Source organism: Cnephaeus nilssonii (genome assembly GCF_951640355.1).
Source record: "Cnephaeus nilssonii genome assembly, chromosome: 13".
NCBI classification, from domain to species: domain Eukaryota; kingdom Metazoa; phylum Chordata; class Mammalia; order Chiroptera; family Vespertilionidae; genus Cnephaeus; species Cnephaeus nilssonii.
The window spans coordinates 75,262,315-75,284,542 of NC_137084.1; the positions used below are offsets into that span (position 1 = coordinate 75,262,315).

The 22,228-nt window shown below is 38.8% G+C and overlaps 1 protein-coding gene across 2 annotated transcripts in view; it reads left to right on the forward strand.

The window, feature by feature from the left end:
• ZW10 (zw10 kinetochore protein) overlaps nt 1–20,985 on the forward strand; it is a 43,438-nt gene extending 22,453 nt beyond the window's left edge. For both annotated transcript variants that reach the window (XM_079787159.1, XM_079787160.1), the window contains exons 10-16: nt 618–856; nt 3,522–3,593; nt 5,901–6,070; nt 6,955–7,085; nt 7,641–7,772; nt 8,536–8,738; nt 11,951–20,985. In XM_079787159.1, the coding sequence (XP_079643285.1) occupies nt 618–856; nt 3,522–3,593; nt 5,901–6,070; nt 6,955–7,085; nt 7,641–7,772; nt 8,536–8,738; nt 11,951–12,071 (1,068 nt within the window). In that variant the 3' untranslated portion in view covers nt 12,072–20,985. The remainder of the gene's footprint in view (nt 1–617; nt 857–3,521; nt 3,594–5,900; nt 6,071–6,954; nt 7,086–7,640; nt 7,773–8,535; nt 8,739–11,950) is intronic.
• The last annotated feature ends 1,243 nt before the right edge of the window (nt 20,986–22,228 follow it).

Below are 22,228 nucleotides of genomic sequence, written 5' to 3' on the forward strand. Positions count from 1 at the left end.
ACAATTTTTCTTTCTTGTACAATGAGAAAATTGAAGTCCGGAGAGGTTAAATGGCTTTGTCAAAAGTTAGGGTAAAAAATATCACTGATGTGTCCAGATTAACAGCCTAGTATTCTTCTTTTTAGTCTTGACTACGTCTGGGAATTTTCATTCATATAAGTGTTAGAGAGGCTTCATTGGTTTTGTATTTTCACCAAATTAGTGCACAGAAGAATTGGAAGAATTGTAGTAAATAGTAAAAAAAATTACTTATTTCTGGTGACATGCTCTCAACTTAGAGCAGTCATTAAAATACTGCCATGTAGAGGAAGGGAGAGAAGAGAGAGTGAGAAGCTAAGATGTGAGAGAGAAACATCAATCAGTTGCCTCCTGCACATGCCCCGACTGGGTATTAAACCTGAAACCTAGGTATACGCCCTGATCAGGAATTGAACCTGCAACCTTTTGGTGCATGGGACAACATTCAACCAACTGAACCACGTGGCCAGGGCTGTACTCAAATTTTTCTATTACCCTATAAAGCCTTAGCTTTATCATCATATCTTATTCTTCACTGTATGCTTACACTTGAATCATTCTGAGGATAGTGCTTTTTCTGTTTCTATGTTGAATCTTAGATTATTCCTGACTCTAAGATAAGTGTGCCTGACTTACCCACCCCTGATGAGGATGACAAGCTACAAATACAGAAAATGTCCACAACTCAGTGCAATGAAATGGTGAATTTACAGCCTGAAAATACATTGGACCAACATTCCTTTTCTTTGCCCACTTGTCGTGTTAGTGAATCTGTGAAGAAATTAATGGAACTTGCCTATCAGACTTTACTAGAAGCAACAACCAGTAGTGATCAATGGTAAGAGTTCTGAGTTGTGTGAACAATGACTTAGTTAAATGTGCATCTAAACTGATATTTATTAAGAAAATTAGCTTGAATCTTATGAGTTTTCTTTTTTTTTTTTTTTAATCCTCAGCTGAGGATATTTTTTCTTTTGATTTTTTTTTTTTTTTTAGACAGAGTGGAAGGAAGGGGGGAGAGAGAGAGAGAGAGAGAGAGAGAGAGAGAGAGAGAGAAAGAGAAAGAAAGAGAAAGAAAGAGAAAGAGAGGGAAACATTGATTGGTCACTTCACGAATGCGCCCCAACCCAGCAGGGGATTGAACCTGCAACTGAGGTATGTGAACCCATGACCCTTCGGTCCACAGGCCAACTGAGCAAAACCGGCCAGGGCTCTTTTGGATTTTCTTATCCCATTAGTTAATTAATATGCTTTTTTTAAAAAATAGTGCAGCACACAGATGTATATTAACAATTAACTTGTCTTTTCAATAACATCTTATAGCAAGGTGTAAGAATAGAAACTTGTATGGATCACCTAATGGTTTTCCTTGATGTTAAAAATTGTTAATTATTTTTAATAGAAAGCTCCTTAATTTTTATTTAATTTTAATTTCTTTATTTGAATTGAATGATATTACATCAGAAAGCATGTGTAAGGAATTTAGAAAGCTACCTGGAAAATTATTAATACGCAAATGTTTGTTATTGGTAGGAGTGGTAATAGTGATATCATCTATTCCTGCCTGCTCTAGCCCCTTAGTTTAACATTTATGTTACCTTTTGAAATTTAGGCCCTAATTAATTTACATTTTAAACATTTATTTTCTAAAGGGATAATAGTTTGTTGGGTACCCAAAGAAAGAAAAGAATGGAATGTGTCAAAAATCACCCTTTCAGGATGATTTCTTCTAATGTGCATTGTATACAGGGTACCCCAAACTCTGTTCCGCATATATTGTATCTCTTTTTGTAAGCTTTTTCCTACTCCTAGACAAAATTGAAGAGAAAATGATAGGCTGTAGCCCAAGTTGATTGCAGAACAGAATTACAAAAGCCTCTTCAGTATGTATCTATACGTAGCAGTTTTTTACTTCTGGTCCTCATAGAAAACACCTTTATTAGTTAGGGCTGGACCTAATCATACTGCATCTTCAGATTGGCTTCCAGAGTTTCAGTTTTTACCTCCACATTCAAACAAACCCCTTTATTCTATTCTGCTCTAGAAAGAACACGTTTACCAAGATACTTCCATGACTTTAATGAATCATTATATTCACTAGTCCTCCCAGTTTTTGTTTTTTTTAAATAGATCTTTATTGATTTCAGAAAGGGAGGGAGAGGGAAAGAGAGATAGAAACATCAATGATGAGAGAGAATCATTGATCGGCTGCCTCCTGCATGTCCCTTAATGGGGATCAAGCCCAGCCCACAACCCAGGTATGTGCCCTTGACTGGAATCGAACCTGGGACCCATCAGTCCGCAGGCTGATGCTCTATCCACTGAGCCAAACCAGCTAGGGCTAGTCCTCCCAGTTTTAATTAATTCCTTTGGCAAAATAAATATGTGAGAATACAGAACACCCAAATATATATATTTTTATTGAGTTCAGAGAAGAAGGGAGAGGGATAGAAACATCAATGATGAGAATCATTGATCAGCTGCCTCCTGCACGCCCCCTACTGGGGATCAAGCCTGCAACTTGGGCACGAGCCCTTGACAGGATAGAGCATCTGCCTGGGTTCAAAATTATTAATTGAACCCAGGCAGATGCTCTATCCACTGAGCCAAACTAGCTAGGGCGACCCAACAATATTTTTGTATACTGAATGTCTATGGCCATTCTTTCACTAAAAGAAATAGTTTTTAACAGGACAAATAAAATCACAACTACACTGCAATAACTCACTTCTCTATTATTAAACCTCAAAGAACATATGAAGCAAAAATAAAATAAAATAATTAGGTATTATAGTAATCAAGTAGCAACAGTATTTGGGGGTTTAATAACCGTAACTTATTTTTCTAAACATTTGTGGCATTTCTGTGACTTATTCAAGGTACATAGTTTAAGATACTCTTACATAGAAGTAAGTGCAGAAACCTTATATTTGCCCTTTCTGAGTGCATTTTAATAATAATCTTTAGGTATTCTAAGGCCAGATATAAAGGGCAAAAAAAAACACCTTGAGGTTAGATTCTATTCTAGAAATGTTGATTCATCTCCTTGCATTGGGGTAAGAAGGAGAAAAGGTGAAAGCTGAAAGTCAGACTGATTCTAAAAGAACCAAGTGAATGCCTTATTGATGTCTTGCCCTTTGCAGAGTGCATCAGTGAGTAGGTAACATTTGCTTGAGGCTTAGCTCCGTTTGTTACTGAAGGGATACTCTGGGTCCTGGCAGAAAACAAACAAACTGGTAAATGGAAAAAGACTTTGGGTTGAATGCTGCAATTCTTAAAATTATTAAGAGATCCAGGTTTTTAGGACTGCAGTCTAGTTAGCAAATACTGGCTGAGAGTGTATTTCCATCTAGATGAGTGGTGTTTTCAGCAGTGATCAAGGCAGGTGTTCGCTCAAATTGTCATTTTAGCTGATGACTGTCACTTAAGGTACACTTGGTTTGATTTTTTTTCTATTTCCAATATATCCTTATGCATTTCTATTGAAACTGTTTTCCTCTTAGTGCTGTTCAACTTTTCTACTCAGTGAGGAATATCTTCCATTTGTTTCATGATGTTGTACCAACATATCATAAGTAAGTACCACTGTATCTCATTTCTGTATAGTATTGTATGTCTAAAATGTTTGTAAGTCAGTTAAAACCAGTAATCTTATTTCCCACCAAAGATATTTTGGTTACTAAAATTTTTACAATGAAATGCAGTAAACCATTTAAAATACATGTTTAAAGGACACAGGCCATTTATTAATAAGTTACATTGTAATCTTGCAATATAATGGGTGATGCAAATTTAAAAACTCGAAAAAACTTTACTCTGTTTTTGATGGTAGATAACTGCCTCACTTTACTTGGTTACAAAACAAAAGGCCATCACTCCACATTGCTATCTAGTAAACATACTACATTTTCTCTTGGCTTTGTAGACTTAATACCACAAGGGATTGCCATTTAACTGTCAAATAATCAGCTACTTTTTCTAGCTATTTTAGGCTATATTTACTTAATGTCGTGGACTTTTGAAGTTTCTTTTAATATTAACCTGAAAAGTTATTCATAACTTTAAGCCTCCAAGAGCTCTCTCTGTTATCCACATTAAGTATTTTGGATATCTTTTATGAAAGTTTTAAATATTACGTCAGCACGGTTATTCATTAGTTGAGGACTCCTGGTTTCAAAGAACAAAATTAGTTTATTATTTGTAGTATTTTTAGTTCAGATTTTTGAATATTGAAATGTTTTTAAGTGGGTACACCTGTTTTTGTTATAAAAGAAAACATTGTGAACCTTATTATTTTTAGTTATATTTTCTTCGCTGTGTTTTAAAATTTTTATTTCACTGTCTACTTAGTCAAGTAAAGGAAAAGAAAACATCTCTGGTCAACTGATAGCCATGTTTTTTTGAGTTTCAGAGACAGTTGGTTTAGGAGTCCATGCTTAGAAACATTTTGCACACTACTGTGAAGTTAGATTTACTTCCATATGATCTTGGAACTTTGTGCTGGACCTGTGGTTTACAAATTTGAGTGTGCATCAGAATTACCAAGAAGACTCATTATAATATAGATTTCTAAATACCGTGCCCAAGATTTCTTGATTCAGTAGGACTGAAATAAGGGCTGGAATTTTAAATGAATTTCCACGTCATGCTGATGTTGCTTGTCAGGGGACCACACTTTGAGAACCACTGTGTTAGATGAGGGTTCTCAGCTTTGGCAGTATTTTAGAATCACTTATGAAACTTTTAAGAATATGTATATTTATCTAGGTCCTATCCCAAGAGATTTTGATTCACAAGTCTGGTTTAAGACCCACACATCTGTGGTTTTTTAAAGCCCTATAAATTGTTCTGATGTGTAGCCCAAAATAAGGACAACTGTCTTAGATCGTTAGTTTCTGACTTTGTATAGTTAGCCTGACATTAATAAAATCAGCAAACTAGGAAGTGTTAGTTGAGAGACTGCTGAAGGATATATAGCAGAAATACAAAACAAGATCTCTTCCCAGGCTGGGTAGGGAGACTAATATGTGTGGAAGATTTAGAGCAGTGGTTTTTGATTTTGTATGAAAATTAAGATTACCTGGGAAGGTTTAAAACATAAATTCCCTAGCTTCATTCAGAGATTGTAATTTAATTTGTATGGGATTGAAGTCTCTCTCTCTCTCTCTCTCTCTCTCTCTCTCTCTCTATATATATATATATATATATATATATATATATATACTTAGAAACATTTTAAATATATTTTTATTGATTTCAGAGAGGAAGGGAGGAGAGATAAAAACATCAATGATGAGAGAGAATCATTGATCGGCTGCCTCTTGCACACCCCACACTGGGGATTGAGCCCACAACCTGGACGTGTGCCCTGACCAGGATTCGAACCGTGATCTGGTTCATAGGTCAACACTTAACCACTGAGCCATGCCCGCCAGGTTAAATATCTATATATTTTAAATTTCACAGGTGACTAATCTGTAGCCAGTTTTGAAAACTAGTGAATTAGAAAATAGTTAAGTGCTTCAGTATATAAATAAAATGGGAATTTTGAGAAAGAGGAAGTAAGTCTGTATTTCCACAGACTGATCAGTGTTAAATTTCAAGGGATTTATTATGTATAGCTATGCTAGGTTTCCAATACAAAAAGTTGACACAGGGAAACATCTTAATTCCCCTACTCTTTCTTGTTTGTTATTTACTGGGATAGTTTTGTAGGATAAGGTCACACTTAGGCAGAACAACTTCTCTCTGATTGTAAGTGGGATGATGAGATTATATCTTATGTTCAGCATTTATACAGCAGACAATGATTAAAACCTAGAAAGAGTTAAACTTCAATAACAGGTGATTTCTTTCTTTTTCTACCTTCTCTCCTTAACTAGGGAGAATCTTCAAAAACTTCCCCAATTGGCTGCCATTCATCATAACAACTGTATGTATATTGCTCATCACTTGCTGACCCTCGGGCATCAGTTCAGATTACGTCTTGCTCCCGTTCTTTGCGATGGCACTACTACTTTTGTGGATCTTGTACCTGGCTTCAGGAGACTTGGTAACTGATGCCTTAAATTCAGTAAAGCACATTGATTATGCAGCTTCTCAGCCTGGTATCTTTGTAATTTATGAATGTGGCAATTAGAAATTAGGTGGTGGTCCTGAGCTATGTTGGAAAGTAGGTGGGCATTTAATTTGCAAGTATTCCTAGTTATTTAATTTTATAAAGTGAATGTACCCTTTGTGGAAGCATTACTTTTTCTTGACATGATTTCATGATATATTAGAGTTCCAAACTGCATTGCTAATGTGCAGTGAATTCACCAAATCAGAGTTTGACAAATAGTAAGACAAATAGAATTCACCAAATCAGAATGACAAATAGTAAGATTTGTATTGTGACAGTTCCGTTAGCATTGTTGGTAAGAGCTCGCTAATGTCAGTGCTTGTTATTTTGCAAAACCTCAAGATAGCTCCCTCTTCTTCTACCTCCCTTAGCTTTACTTGGGATTATTAAAAAAAATCAAAAGAAATGAAATGTGGGATAAATCAATAATTTTGCTATAATGACAGCCTAAGAAAGGCAGAGACTCTGTATTATTCATTTAGCTTTTCAATTCCTGATATTCCTTGGGTGTTATAGATCTTTCAGAAAATAAGTAGCTGCTTCTATGTAAGTTATTTTTCTCATCTGACTCTGAACAAGCTATTGGGAAAGACTTATTATCCTAAGGATGGGTTTGGAGGAGCTGGCTAATGTGTTAGAAATGACTGTCTCTAGTAACCTTAGGGCAGCTTTATGCTTGTTTGCTAGATAATAAGCAAATGTTTTCAAGTAAGCAGAGCAGATCCATAGTGCATGCTTCTCTCCTCTTCCACCGTAGTTTTGTAGTGTGTAATTGAACAACTGTTAGAATTCTTTATTCTCATTTCTCATTATAGGGACAGAATGTTTTTTGGCCCAAATGCGGGCACAGAAAGGAGAACTTCTTGAAAGATTATCAAGTGCGAGAAACTTTTCAAACATGGATGATGAAGAGAACTATTATGCAGCAAGTAAAGCAGTCCGTCAGGTGGGAGGCTGTTGTTAGCTCTGGAATTTGTTTTCTATCTTTAGATGTCCCCCTTGTTTTTAAACACCAAAAACTATGTAACAGATAGCTCAGTTGATTCCACACAGCCCTCATTAGACAATCTGGATACCTTTTACAGTCATACTTATGATCGTTCCCTTCTGCCACCCCGCCCGCCCCCCCCCCCCCCCCCCCCAGTCAACAGGAAGCTACCTTCCCATCAACTCATTATGTGACAAGTTTTAAGTCTGTCAAAGCAAATACTTAACCCATGAACTTGGGTTTGGGAAATTTGAAATATTAGCTTTCATCTTAATGCCCCTCTTTCCTATGTGATTTATTTTTTAGTGTCATTTTCCTGTCCTCAGGATAAGTGTTTTTCATCTAGCAGGCATATCACTAAGGTTTAATATTCAAGAAGCACATATTCTTGGTTACTTTACCTCACCTTTATATGCTGCCTCTTCTCTCATAAACACACAAATGATAAATGTAAATCTGGAAAGAAGTTACAGCAATCTCTCTTTTATGTAAATAGCTGTATTCTTCTGACAGGTACTGCACCAACTAAAGAGACTTGGAATTGTGTGGCAGGATGTCCTGCCAGTGAACATATATTGCAAGGCTATGGGGACTTTACTCAATACAGCAATTTCTGAGATTATTGGCAGAATCACTGCCCTGGAGGTAAGAGCTGTTAGATGCCTCACCAGACTTGATATGCACTTCTTGTCCTAGATTGTCACTTTACTAGGACTGTGTTATTGAAGTCTCATTTTTTGTCAACACAGATGGTAGAAGAAATTGTTCATGTTTTATATCTAATTCATAGTTGTTGTTTTTTTAGTTTTATCTTAATTCTTTTTTTGCTCTAGAGACTTGCTAATCCCTCTCTTTTATAGCCATATATGAAGGTAGGATTACACTACTTTTCCATCTAGCATCGGCGTAAATTATGAATGAGAAGGTTGGAAACAGTAGTCCCGAGATGGGCTGTAAAGTATGAAGTCATGTATATTTAATTTTCAAATAAATTAAATAATTTAATTTAGTAAAGTGAGATGCAATTGGGATTATATGTGTGACCTACAAAAGTTGCCTGGACTCTGCTATCTCATGCCTCTAAAGCATAAATGGACTTAAACCTTGTTTGTAATAACATGCCCTGCTTTGTAGCAAGCTGTGCTACATCCTGCTGGAGAAATGGGCTTTTTCATGCAGGCAAACTAAATTACTAACAATCTGTTGAAACATATTTTGTGTCACTCTAGCTGTAGGAGTATTGTCAAAGAGCTGATGAAATCTAGTGTGCAGTAAGAGGTGCTAAATTGGTTGGAAAACATATTGCTGTTAGCTGACTGCTTGGACAACATGCACCAAAGATCTGCCCTTTCCTTACTACTAAGCTGGCCCAATTCTATTTTGTTGTGTTCCATTTGTGCAAAACCAGGACATCTCTACTGAAGATGGTGATAGATTGTATTCCTTGTGCAAAACAGTGATGGATGAAGGACCCCAAGTATTTGCACCTCTCTCTGAAGAAAGCAAGAACAAGAAATATCAAGAAGAGGTTCCAGTCTATGTGCCAAAATGGATGCCATTCAAAGAACTGATGATGATGTTACAGGCCAGCCTGCAAGAAATTGGGGATCGGTGGGTAGAATGATCTTTTCACAGTTTCAAGGAGTAATAGTGCCATTGAGAGCAGTGCTTCCTTTCCTTTCCTTCCTTCCTGCTTTCCTTCCTCCCTCACTCCCTTCCTACCTCCCTTCCCTGCTCTCTCTCTCCCCCCCCCCCCTCGCTCCCTTTCTTTCTCTTTCTCTCTCTTTCTTTGCATGGGGAGATTATTTTATGTACCCATCTGATACCATATATAGTTATAATACTAGAGGCCTGGTGCATGAAATGCATGCACTTGGGGGGGAGGGTGTGTGTGTCCCTCAGCCTGGTCTGCGCCCTCTCGCAGCCCGGGACCCCTTGCTCCTTACCGCCTGCCTGCTTGCTGCTCCTTAGTGCTGCTGCAGAGGCTCCCGCCACCACTGCTGCGCTCGCCAGTGGTGAGCCTGGCTTCTGGCTGAACGGTGCTCCCCCTGTGGGAGCGCACTGACCACCAGGGGGCAGCTCCTGCATTGAGCGTCTGTCCCCTGATGGTCAGTGTATGTCATAGTGACCAATCATTTCGCTGTTCAGTTGATTTGCATATTAGGTTTTTATTATATAGGATTATTCTCTATTTCTTAATGTTACCCAGGAAAGAACTTCCTATTGAGTAGCAGTAGTTGGGACCTTTGCATTATCTATCATATTGTGGATCTCATTATCACTTTTTCATATTTGTTAACATAAAGACTTCTTGTTTCATATAATTGTGGTCTTGAACATGTTGCTTTGGGATACTGTACAAATGATCTTGGATTTGTAAGAAGTACACCTTCTCACACCTATATGGAAATTGTTGCCCATTTTAACCAACAGTGAATGCATTTTAACATTGGCTTTGACACTTTTACAGAGAAGTGACTTTTATTTGTATTATTCAACCTCAAACCATTGTTTAATTGATCATCAGTTTTTCTGCAGGAAGTACAGTAGGGTTAGAGATTAAGCACTGTACACATAGAAAAGATTCACTTTTTCTTAATAAAGTAGATGATGTTTCCTCTCACCACCATCAGTTAACATTGCTGTCCCAGTGTTTGTATGCTGTCTATATCATATCACACTGAATGTGCGGAGGGCATCGATACCACACAAAACAGAATAGGTGTGGGTTAGTTACACATCCATGGATGCTTTTATTATTGACTTGGTAGATTATTAACCAGTATGCATACCTTGCTCAGGGAGCTCCCTGAATAGCCTTAAAAGTCCATCTCTATCCCCATAGCTACTTGCTTATCTGTTTTAGCTTTGTTTATTATAGATCCCCAATTATATTAGACGTAGATGGGTCTGAATTGTTCTTAGCAAATATTTTCTTTTCTAAAACAATGTAAATGAGATTTCTATTTGTAAAAAATCATATCAAAATACTTCTAACTTATATTTAGTACAAAATTTGTTTTATTTATTTGTTATTTACAAGTCCTTAGTGGGTAATAAATATCTTTAGGTAAGACTCCAGAGGGTAGCATATAAGAATTTTTCTTTTGCTGTTCAAGGGCCCTCTTACAGCCTAAGAATGATCATTAATTCCTTGTTCTGAAAAAAATTATAATACTTTCACATCTTAGCTTCCTTTTCTTTCTGCCTAGGAAGATTTTTTTTTCTTCCAGAGAGAAATTTCAGTAAATATATGAATAATATCTAATTGAGAATTTTTTTTTTTACCTTCTGTGGTATAGTTTAAACATTTTAGAATTATAAAATATACATATGAAAGAGTACAATATCTATAATATATACTCATGGTTTAAAGAAAAGGAGTAAAATAAATGTTCACGTACCTATTACCCAACTTAAGGAAAACATTACCAGTGCCTTTGAAGACCCCTGTATTCCTTTCCAAGTGCTCCCCACCAGAGGTAACCACTATCTTGAATTTTGTGTAATTTCCTGGCCTTTCTTTATAGTTTTACTACATTTGCACATATCCCTAAACAACATATAGTTTTCCACATTTGCACATATCCCTAAACAATATGAAGTTTAGAACTTTCTATAAGTGGAATCTCCTATAACTTGCTTCTTTATATTTTTTATATTTATTCACAATGGTGTGCATAGCTGCAGTTCATTTTCACTGCTGTATCATATTCCATTATACAGATATTTTGTAATTTATTTATTTTGTTACTTCACATTTACGCCAGTATTTGGTATTATCAGACTTTAAAAATTGTTTCTAATTGGTGTGAATTTTGCTTATTGTTGTTGTAATTTACATTTCCTTAAATTCTAATGATGTTGAGCATCTTTTTATTGATCATTCATGTTTTTCCTATTGTAAAATGCCTGTTCATATTTTTTGCCCTTTATTCTAATGGGTTGTTTGTGGTTTCATTGTTGACTTATGGGAGTTCTCTATGTATTTTTTATAGCAGTTCTTTCTAAATGGAAATCTGTTGCCTGTGATTCACTTTTTAAAGTAGTTACAGATCCTAATCCTATCTAATAAGCGTAATATGCAAATTGACCGTCACACTAACAAACAAGATGGCTGCCCCCATGTGGTCAAAGATGGCCGCCTCCATGTGGACACAAGATGGCCAGCAGAGGAGAGCAGTTGGGGGTGATCAGGCCTGCAGGGGAGGGCAATTGGGGGCAACCTGGCCGGCAGGGGAGGGCAGTTAGGGGCAATCGGACTGGCAGGGGAGCAGTTAGGCGTCGATCAGGCTGGCAGGCAGAAGCATTTAAGGGCAATCAGGCAGGCAGGCGAGTGGTTGGGAGCCAGCAGTCCTGGATTGTGAGAGAGATGTCCGACTGCCCATTGGGATCAGGCCTAAACGGGCAGTCAGACATCCCTCGAGGGGTCCCAGATTGGAGACGGTGCAGGCTGGACTGAGGGACTCCCCCTCCTTCCCATGCACAAATTTCATGCACCGGGCCTCTAGTACTCTATATAAACATATGAGGTTGTGGTCATAATTGTCAAGTTCCAACAGGGTTTAGTGAGTATAGAATAAGGGAGAATAGTCTTATCTTCCTAACTTGGTCTCTTTATCTGTCTGTGCTGATACTAAAATGCAGCCAAGAAGCCAAAGAGGTCAAAGAGAGTGAGTGGTAGATCCATAAAGAAGGGGAAGGATGCCAGGATTTGTTTTATTTCTATTAAAACAAACATTTGGGATCAAAACAGCATTTTTTAAATTTGCTTATACTTCAGGGACATAATAGGAAAAATAATTTTATCTTTTATTTTGCAGGTGGGCAGATGGAAAAGGACCCTTGGCAGCTGCATTCTCTTCCAGTGAAGTAAAAGCTTTAATTCGTGCCTTGTTCCAGAATACAGAAAGAAGAGCAGCTGCTCTTGCAAAGATTAAATAAGAACCATTCCTAAGAAAGCCATGTCTTGACTATGTGGATTCCTCTCTTGGCATAATTACTTCTCTAAAGACTCCGTGGAACACCCATTGGTTTGGGTGAACCAATATGTAATGGAAGAACCTGGCCTCCGATCAGGGAATCCAGGAGATTCCAAGGGTCAGGGTACAGAATTTGTGAGCAAATGGGAGATGTATTTTGGGAGGTAGAGGAACATATTTGGCCTTGTAGGAATTAAGAAGACTTCCTTTAAAATTTCTTTCCAATAAATAATACTTTGAAGGGGAGTGTCTTTAATAAAATGGGAACTTTGACAAAAGAGACCAAATTTCTTATCTTTTCTGCTATTCTTTTACTGACATGATCCTCACAGAGGGCTCACTGACTTTTTTTTTTAAATATATTTTATTGATTTTTTACAGAGAGGAAGGGAGAGGAATAGAAAGTTAGAAACACTGATGAGAGAGAAACATCAATCAGCTGCCTCCTGCACACACCCTACTGGGGATGTGCCCGCAACCAGGATACATGCCCTTGACCGGACTCGAACCTGGGACCCTTCAGTCCACAGGCCGACGCTCTATCCACTGAGCCAAACCGGCCAGGGCGCTCACTGACTTTTTATCCTCTTTCTTTGTAACACTATCTGATAATTTCTCAGAATCCTTAGGACTTTTAGTATAAATTTTTGCTATTTTAACTAAATTCTATTTTAAAGATATTTTTTATTTGACAATTATAGTTGACATACAATATTATATTAGCTTTAGGAGTACAACATAGTAATTAGACATTTACATATCTTATAAAGTAATCTTCCCTATACGTTTAGTACCCATCTGACCCTTTACATCATTATTACAATATTGACAATATTTCTCTGACCCTTTACATCATTATTACAATATTGACAATATTTCCCTATGCTATACTTTACATCTTCTTGACTAATTTTATAATTGGCACTTCTTACTTCTGAATCCTTCAGCTTTCAACTCATCTCCCCATCCTCCCTCTCATCTGGCAATCATCAATTAGTTCTCTGTATCTATTAGTTTGTTTCTGTTTTGTTGATACATTTATTGTGTGTTTTTTAGATTCCACATGTAAGTGAAATTACATTGTACTTGTCTTTCTCTTTCTGACTTATGTCACTTAGCATAATACCCTCTAGGTCTATCCATGATGTAAATGGCAAGATTTAATTCTTCTTTATGGTTGAGTAATGTTCCGTTGTATAAACATACTACAGCTTCTTTATTCTCCTATCAGTGGATACTTAAGGTGCTTCCCTATCTTGGCAAATGTAAATAATGCTGCAGTGAACATGGTGGGTATGTCTTTGAAATGAATTAATGTTTTGGGTTTCTTTGGATAAATACTCAGAAGTAGAATTTCTGGGTCATATGGTCATTCTGTTTTTAAATTTTTTGAGGAATCTCCATACTGTTTCATAGTGGCTGCACCAATCTCCAATCCCACCAACAGTGAGGGTTTCCTTTTCTCCACATTCTTACCAGCACTTGTTTGGTGATTTATTGATGATAGCCATTCTGATAGGTGTGAGGTGATATCTCATTGTGGCTATAATTTGCATTTTTCTGATGATTAGTATGTTGAGCATCTTTTTATGTCTGTATCCTTTTTGAAGAAATGTCTATTCAGGTCCACTGTCCATTTTTTTAATTGGAGTGTTTGTTTACTTGTTTGTGTTAAGTTGTATGAGTTCCTTATATATTTTGGATATTAACCACTTATCAGGTATGTCATTGACAAATATCTTTTCCAGTTCAGTAGGTTAATCTTTTCATTTTGATGGTTTCCTTTACTGTGCAAAAACTTTTTAGTTTGACGTAGTCCCGTTATTTTTTCTTTTGTTTCCAATGTCCAAGGAGACATATCCAAAAACATATTACTAAGAGTAATGTCAAAGAACTTACTGCCTATGTTTTCCTCTAAGAGCTTTATGGTTTCAGGTCTTACATTTCGGTCTTTAAACCATGTTGAGTTATTCTTGTATATGGTGTAAGAAAGTGATCTAATTTCATTGTTTTGCATGTGACTGTCCAGTTTTCCTAACACCATGTATTGAAGAGACTGTCTTTAACCCATGGTGTATTCTTGCCTTTATTGCCATAAATTTGTTGACCATATAGGTATAGGTTTATTTCCATGCTCTGTATTCTGTTCCATTGGTCTATGTGTGTGTGTTTATGCCAATATTATGCTGTTTTGATTACTACAGCTTTGTAGTATAGTTTGATATCAGGTAATGTGAGGCCTCCTATTTTGTTATTCCTTCTCAAGATTGCTTTGGCTATTTGGGGTCTTTTATGGTTCTATATAAATTTTATGATTATTTGCTCTATTTCTGGAAAAATGCCACTGGTGTTTTGATAGGGATTGCATTAAATTTATAGAGTGCTTTGGGTAACATGGACATTTTAATGGTGTTAGTTTTTTCACGAGCATTGTATGTCCTTTTATTTATTTGTATATTCTTCATTTTCTTTCTTCAATGTCTTACAGTTTCCCAAGTACAGGTCTTTTCCCTCCATGGTTAAATTTATTCCTAGGTGTTTTTTTGTTTTTTTTTTTCAGTGCAATTGTAAATGGGATTGTTTTCTTAATTTCTCTTTCTGATAGTTCATTATTGATGTATAAAATACAATTAATTTATGAATATAAATTTTGTATCCTGCTACTTTACTGAATTCATTATTGTCCATCTCTCCTGTTATGTCTGTCATTATTTGCTTTATATATTTAGGTTTGCCTGTATTGAATGCATCCATGTTTAGAAGGGTTATTTCTTCCTGTTGTATTGATTCCTTTATCATTAAGAAATGTCATTTTTTGTGTCTGATTATAGCTTTTGTTTTAAAGTCTATTTTGTCTGGCAGATATTTTGCTACTTTGGCATTTTGTTGTTTCCATTTGCATGAAATATCCTTTTCCATCCTTTTACTTTCAGTATGTGTGTTTCTTTCAATCTAATGTGTGTCTCTTGTAGATAGTGTTTTTATGGGTCTTGTTATTTATTCAGCTTTCCTATATCTTTGAATTGGAGCATTGAATTTATTTACATTTAAAGTGGTTATTGATAGAGACGTAGTTATTGTCATTTTGTTATTCATATTTATGCCTTTCTTCTTAAAGAAAGCTCCATGAACATTTCTTGTATTGCTGCTTTGATGGTGATGAATTCCTACAGCTTTTTCTTGTCTCTCTGATTTTAAATTATAGCCTTACTGGGTAATCTTGGTTGTATGTCCTTGCCTTTCATGACTTTGAATATTTTTGTGCCAATTTCTTCCGGGGTGGTGGTGGTGCACAAAGTTTCTCTTAAGAAACCAACTGACTGACTCATGACAGCTTCCTTGTAGGTAACTAACTGTTTTTCTCTTGCTGCTTTTTAGGGTTCGGCGCTCTCTCTCTCTTGCTGCTTTTAAGATTCTCTGGTTCTGGCTGGGTGGTTCAGTTGGTTGGAATGTCGTCCCATGCACCAAAAGGTTGCATATTCAATCCCTGGTCAGAACGCTTACAGGAGGCACCAGTCGATGTTTCTCTCTGACTTCCTCTCTCACTAAAAAAAACCCCCAAAAAACATATTCTCGGGTGAGGCTAAAAAAATATTCTCTGTCTTTAACCTGTCATGTTAATTATATTATGTCTTGGCATGGGACTGTTTGGGTTAATCTTTTGGGGGACTTTGTGTGCTTCCTGGACTTATATGTCTATTTTTTTTCCAAGTTAGTGAAGTTTTCCATCATTATTTCTTCAAATAAGTTTTCAGTTCCTTGCTCTCTCTCTTCTGTATCCCTATGATGTGAATGTTGGTATGTTCAATGTCGTCCTAGAGGTTGCTTAAACTATCCTCATTTTTAAAATTCCTTTTCTTTTTTGCTTTTTTGATTGGATGTTTTTTGCTACCTTGTCTTCCAAATCACTGATTCAATCTTCTGCTTCACCTAATCTGTTGATTCCCTCTAATGTATTCTTCATTTCAATTATTGTATTCATTTCTGACTGATTCTTTTTTTATGGTTTCTCTATTTTTATATTTTCTCTCTCTTTGTTAAAGTTTTCACTGAGTTAATCTACTCTTCTAAGTTTGTTAAGCACCTTTACAACCAGTGCTTTGAACACTATATGGTAGATTGCTTGTCTCCATCTCATTTAGCTCTTTTTCTCACTTTTTGTCCTGTTCTTCCATTGGGGATATGTTTCTTTGTCTCCTCATTTAGGCTGACTCCCTATGTTTGTGTCCATGTATTAAGTAGATCTGCTACATCTCCTGATCCTGATAGAGTGCTCTTAAGTGTCCTGTGGGGCCCAATGGCACAGTCTCCCTGGTCACCTGAGCTGGGTGCTCCAGCAGTGTCCCTGTGTAGGTTGTGTGTGCCCTACTGTTGTAGTTGAGCCTTGATTGCTGTTGGCATGTCAGTGGGAGGGATTGACCCTCTGACTGACTGGCTCTGAGGGATGGTGGTGATTACAGCTGACAAACTTGTGCAGGGAGTGACCTCAGGGAAGTTTTCCTTCAGCAGGGCTCTTGTGCTTGTTTTCCATTTGGGTGTTTCATTTCTGGAGGTGGTTGGGTGGTGGTCTTGTGTAGTCTTAGGCTGGCCAAGGGGCATGTTGGCTCTGGAGCCTCTTGCGATGGGCTCCAGTGCAGGCCAAAGTTAGCTGCTCCCTGTGCCCGGCCTAGAGCCACCTGGTAGGAGCTACAACGTGATCTGCAGGTGATTGCCATCTCCGTTGAGCTTGAAGGCTCCAGGGAAAGGCTAAGCTGAAATTCTAGGCCAGCTGCCACTCTTGCCGGGCTTGTGGCCACCCAGCCAGAAGTACCGGGCATTTTGAGGCCATACGCTTCTTGTTTGGGGTTTGTGAATCTTTGAGAGATTTTAGAAAGTCCTCAGTGTGACCTGAGACAGGCCATTTGTGTAGAAACTCTGCTGGAAGAAGTTTGGGCCAGGTACTCGACTTGGGGAGGGTCGGCATCCCAGAGAATCCCCAGGGTGGGAGGATGTGCAGTGTTAGCCAGCTTGATGGAGACTCAGATTTGGTGCCCACTGCACCTGCCAGCTGGTTTGGGGGAGGGCTTAACAAAGGAACAGCGGCATCTGCCAGCACTTCTGTCCCAGAGTGAGATGCCCTGGTGCCTGCCCCTCCAGCCCTCACCCTGAAGCTAGTCAGTTCAGTTCTCTCTATGTCTCAGCACTTTTCAAGCTGCTGCTCAGAGTGAGTGAGTCTGAAAGCAAATATGTCTGTGCCCAGACCCTTGAAGAGGAACACCTGGGACTTCAGCAGCCCTCTTTCTTACTCAGCAGCCCTCCCTCCTGCCTCTCACAGCTAGAAGTTATGGGGACTTCTTGACATTGGAGTCCTGGGCTGGGGAACCCATTGTGGGGCTCCTCAAGGGGGACCTCCACAGCCGAGATATGCCTCCTGTTTCTTAACTGCCACATTGTAGGTGTGCGGCCTGCCCATTCTCGTCTCCATTCCCCTACCAGTTTCTTCATGGCCTCTTTATATAATCTCTTTATGGCTTCTTTATTATCCTTAGTTATAGGACTTCGGTTCAGCTAGATTTCAGGTGGTTCTGAATGATGGTTGTTCTGTAATTTAGTTGTGGTCATGGAAGGAAGTGAGCACAGCATTTACCTACTTTATCTTTTGTTGTTATTAATCCTCAAGGATATTTTGCCATTGATTTTTAGAGAGTGGAAGGGAGGGGGAGAGACAGAGAGAGAGAAACATGATGTGAGAGAGACACATTGATTGGTTGCCTCCCGCATGCGCCCCAACTGGGGCCAGGGATTGAGCCTGCAACCGAGGTACATGCCCTAGACCAGAATCAAACCCATGACCCTTTAGTCCAAGGGCCTACACTCTATCCACTGAGATAAACTGGCTAGGAGACCCTACTTTGCCATTTTGATACTTCTATACATTCTTTTTTTTTTTTTTTTTTGGTTGGGTTTGTTTTGTTTTGTTTGCCTTCTCTAGCTCCACTGTTTCCGTACATTATCAAATGAGAAATATATTTTCATATATTTTCTTAATTCATTTTAGAAAGTGGGTGGAAGAGAGAGAGAAAAAAAAACATCAGTTTGTTCTTCCACTTAGTTATGCATTCATTGGTTGATTCTTGTATGTGCCTGACGGGATCAAATCTGGAACCTTGGCATATCAGGACAATGAATGCTCTAACCAACTGAACTACCTGGCCAGGGCAAATGGCAAAGGTTTAAACTTGCCAGTGTTCTTTCAGCATGTATGTGCCATGAGACACTAACTTTAGGCTCTGTAGCCTACTTCTTTACTTGGTGGACATAGGTCATCTGTTAACTTACTGTGTGTTTAACTCTTTGCAGCCGTTGGAGGTATGTATTACTTTAAGGTTGTCCTGGATCTCTATAGTGCTCTGGATGTGTCTTTTTCTACGGAAATATGGTTTCTTCCTGCGAAAAGAGGTTGAGGGTGTGCTCCTCATGTGCTTTTGAGGAAGATGCTGTCTGGAGGAATTTTTCAATACAGTGAGCATGGTTCCTTAGGTCCAATGGCTGACCCTTGGCACACATAGCAAATTGTTTATCCTCCTGGAAGTGTTCTGCCTTTGCCCTTTCATTCTTAGTTGTGGCTCAGCCTGTCGTCATTGTGGTTGCTTAGTTTTTCTTTTACCTATTTAGGGGTCATAGAACAAACAAGAAGGGGAAGATTGGTTTTCTTTGTATAGCAGAACTCGGCTGTGGTTAATGACAAGCTATTTGTCTACGTATACTTAGCATGTCCTACTGAGGGCTCACTGAAAAAAAAAAAAAAAAAAAGAATTTCCTGAAGCAACTTTAGTTTTTTGAGAACAAAAAAGCTCTTTCTTGAGAGGAGGAATGGGCCATTTTTACAGGTAAAGAAAGTATTTGTTTTTGAAAATTCACACAATTTCAGGTAACATTCTTTTCTCAGCAATTGAGAGAATAGGGAACTAAGGACAGAACTGAAATAAATGCATCACAAGTCTATCAAACAGAATGGCAGATTTCTTTTGTTCATAGAAGCTATTCTTGTTGCTTGACAGGTACAGCAATTTGGGCTTGGGATTTCTTATAATTGAAAAGCTCACTCCTCATTCCTTCCCTCCCTATAGTAGCACAGAAAACTGCATTACAATTCTTTTGAGGCTGGTAGACTGTCCCCTGGGACACTTCCCCTAATGAACAGTTTGAAGACTGTGGCAGACAGAATGGGTACACTCCATCCTTTTCCCTGCCAAAGCAATGGTGATGGTTAAGTGGATGCTCATCCTGGTTAGGAATGAACCCCCTTATTGAGCACGTGGAAGCTGGGTCTGGCAGCTCTTATAGGGACTTTGAAGGTACCTATTCTGACTAGAACTTGAGCTGAAGTGGAAGTAGAACCCCATCCCTATAGAAGAGCTTATAGGTTATGGGAGGAAGGGAACTTGAAGAGACTCTACTCATTTAGTGGATCTGTGGGCCAATGGAGAAATCTCTTTCCAAATAACAATCAGAACTACACAAATGACTGAGAAATGAAGTTCAAGAAAGGTTCCCCAAGATTTTTTTGTAAAATGGGAAGTTTTGGTTAGAAAGCAAGACTGTAAACTACTTAAATTCATAAGGTGACTTGAAAGTAGCTTCTGCTGCTATGGGGATACTGAATGGTTGGTGACAAGTTTCATGGTCGTTTTGCACGGGGTTTCTCTCTAAAACGGAGGTCCTCCAGGTGGCACCCTTTGCTCAGGCCTGGGAGCGGCACCAGGCATGAAGGCCTGTCTGTGGAAGTGGAAGCCAGGGAGCGTGGCCATTTTATCCTGGCCTTCTGATCTGGCCTTGGTCGTCCCGGGAAGGTCATCCATTCTCTAAACAGCATCTGTACTACATGCTACAATGTTGCTGAACAGGCACTAGTGAATAGGTCAAACAGTTAACATTGTAGTTTTGTTTTTTTAAAATATATTTTATTGATTTCAGAGAGGAAGGTAGATGGAGAGAGAAGTGACGCTTGGCACACATAGCAATCATGGTTTGGCTGCCTCCTGCAAGTCCCCCACTGGGGATCAAGCCCACAACCCAGGCATGTGCCTTGACCGGAATCGAGCCTGGGACCTTTCAGTTCGCAGGCCAATGCTCTATCCACTGAGCCAAACGGAGGTGTGGATGTCCCTTCTCCAGGCTTGCAAATACTTAGGGCCGTGGTCAGCAAACTGCGGCTTGCGAGCCACATGCGGCTCTTTGGCCCCTTGAGTGTGGCTCTTCCACAAAATACCACGGCCTGGGCGAGTCTATTTTGAAGAAGTTTAAGTTTAAAAAATTTGCCTCTCAAAAGAAATTTCAATTGTTGTAGTGTTGATATTTGGCTCTGTTGACTAAGGAGTTTGCCAACCACTGACCTAGGTTATCACTTAAGGCAATAATTCCCAGCTTTTTGTGGGATTTTATTCTACTTTTTATCTGATTTCTCAAGATTATGTCTGTCGTCTAAAGTTCTGAATAGTGTACATATGCACTCACACACACATACCCCCTATGATATTTTTGTCTTAGGAAAACTAGGCCCAAAAATGGTTTGTCCAAGACCCACTGCTGGTTTGTGTTTTGGATAAATGAAGTGTATAGGAGTAACTTCTTAGTGGAGGGAGGTAGTTACAAATGCAGGGAGGGGTAAGGCTATTAGAAATTGCTTTTCATACAAAAAAGTCTTGGCAAGAAGAAGTCTTTTTAAATTGGGTTTTGATGCTCACATTCTTCCTAATTATAGACCTGATTTTGAACATTTTTGATAACTTCCTCCTGAAAATAAGCATTTTGCTGAAGCTTAAAATTTTCTGAAAGCTCCAATTTTGAGAAGTTTTTCAATTATATGATTTAGACCATTGTTCCCCAATGTGGGGCACCCCCCCCCAGGGGGGCAATTTGATTTTTAAGGGGGGGTGGAATTTGAGAATGAGTTATTAACAGTGAATTTCTGCATTTTTTGTAGTTCTAGGGGCTTCATATAAACAGTATATATATATATATATATATATATATATATATATATATATATATATATATATGTATGTATGTATTCTGACATATTTATGCATTTCAGTTCTCTATTACTAGTATATGTTTTGAAACTTTATTTGCTATTTTTTCATACCACTTCATCTATACTAATAAAAGGGTAATATGCTAATTAGACTGGGAGACCTTCCGGACAAAGCCATGTTGGCGGGGCCGAGGCAGAGGCGGTTAGGGGCTATCAGGCCAGGAGGGGAGGGCAGTTGGGGTGATCAGGCTGGTGGGGGGGGGGCAATTGGGAGCAAGCAGGCCAGCAGGGGTGTCAGTTGGGGGCGAGCAGGCTGGCAGGGGGGGCAGTTGGGGACAATCAGGCCGGCAGGGAGGGCAGTTGGAGGTGAGCAGGTCAGCAGTGGGGGGCAGTTGAGGGCGATCAGGCTGGCAGCGGGGAGAGTTGGGGGTGAGAAGGCTGGCGGGGGGGCAGTTGGGGGCGAGCAGGCTGGCAGAGTGGTTAGGGGTGATCAGGCAGGCAGGCAGGTGAGTGATTAGGAGCCAGCGGTCCCAGATTACGAGAGAGAGGCAGTCAGACATCCCCTGAGGAGTCTCAGATTGGAGAGGGTGCAGGCCGGGCTGAGGGACAACCGCCTCTCCCTGTGCACGAATTTCGTGCACCGGGCCACTAGTATATTTTTTAACAATTTCTTAGTTATTTCTTCCTCAGTACTTCAACTGTCCTTTTGTTCTTTTATTTTTCTCTTTCATTGGATGCCATGTTCTTTGGAAGCTTGTTTAGACCAAACTAATGGCCTTGTAGGCTTCCTCCACGTGAATAGGAGTTCACTTTTTGAATAATAAGAATTATGTCATGGGGGGGGGGCATCAGGATTTTGGAAATGCTTAGGTGGGACATGGCCACAAAAAGGTTGGGGAACCACTGGTTTAGACAGAAATTTCTCACTTTGTCATGAGGAGTTTGGTTAACATTTTGTGAGGTCACATGATATAATAAGATAGCCTTAGATGTTTCAAAACCAAGTTTTTAAACCTCTGTTTAGAGGTTGGGGAGGAGGGCCATAATTCTGAAGAGCTATATATAAGTTCTTTACTCCTCAGAAATCAGGCACCCTAGATTTC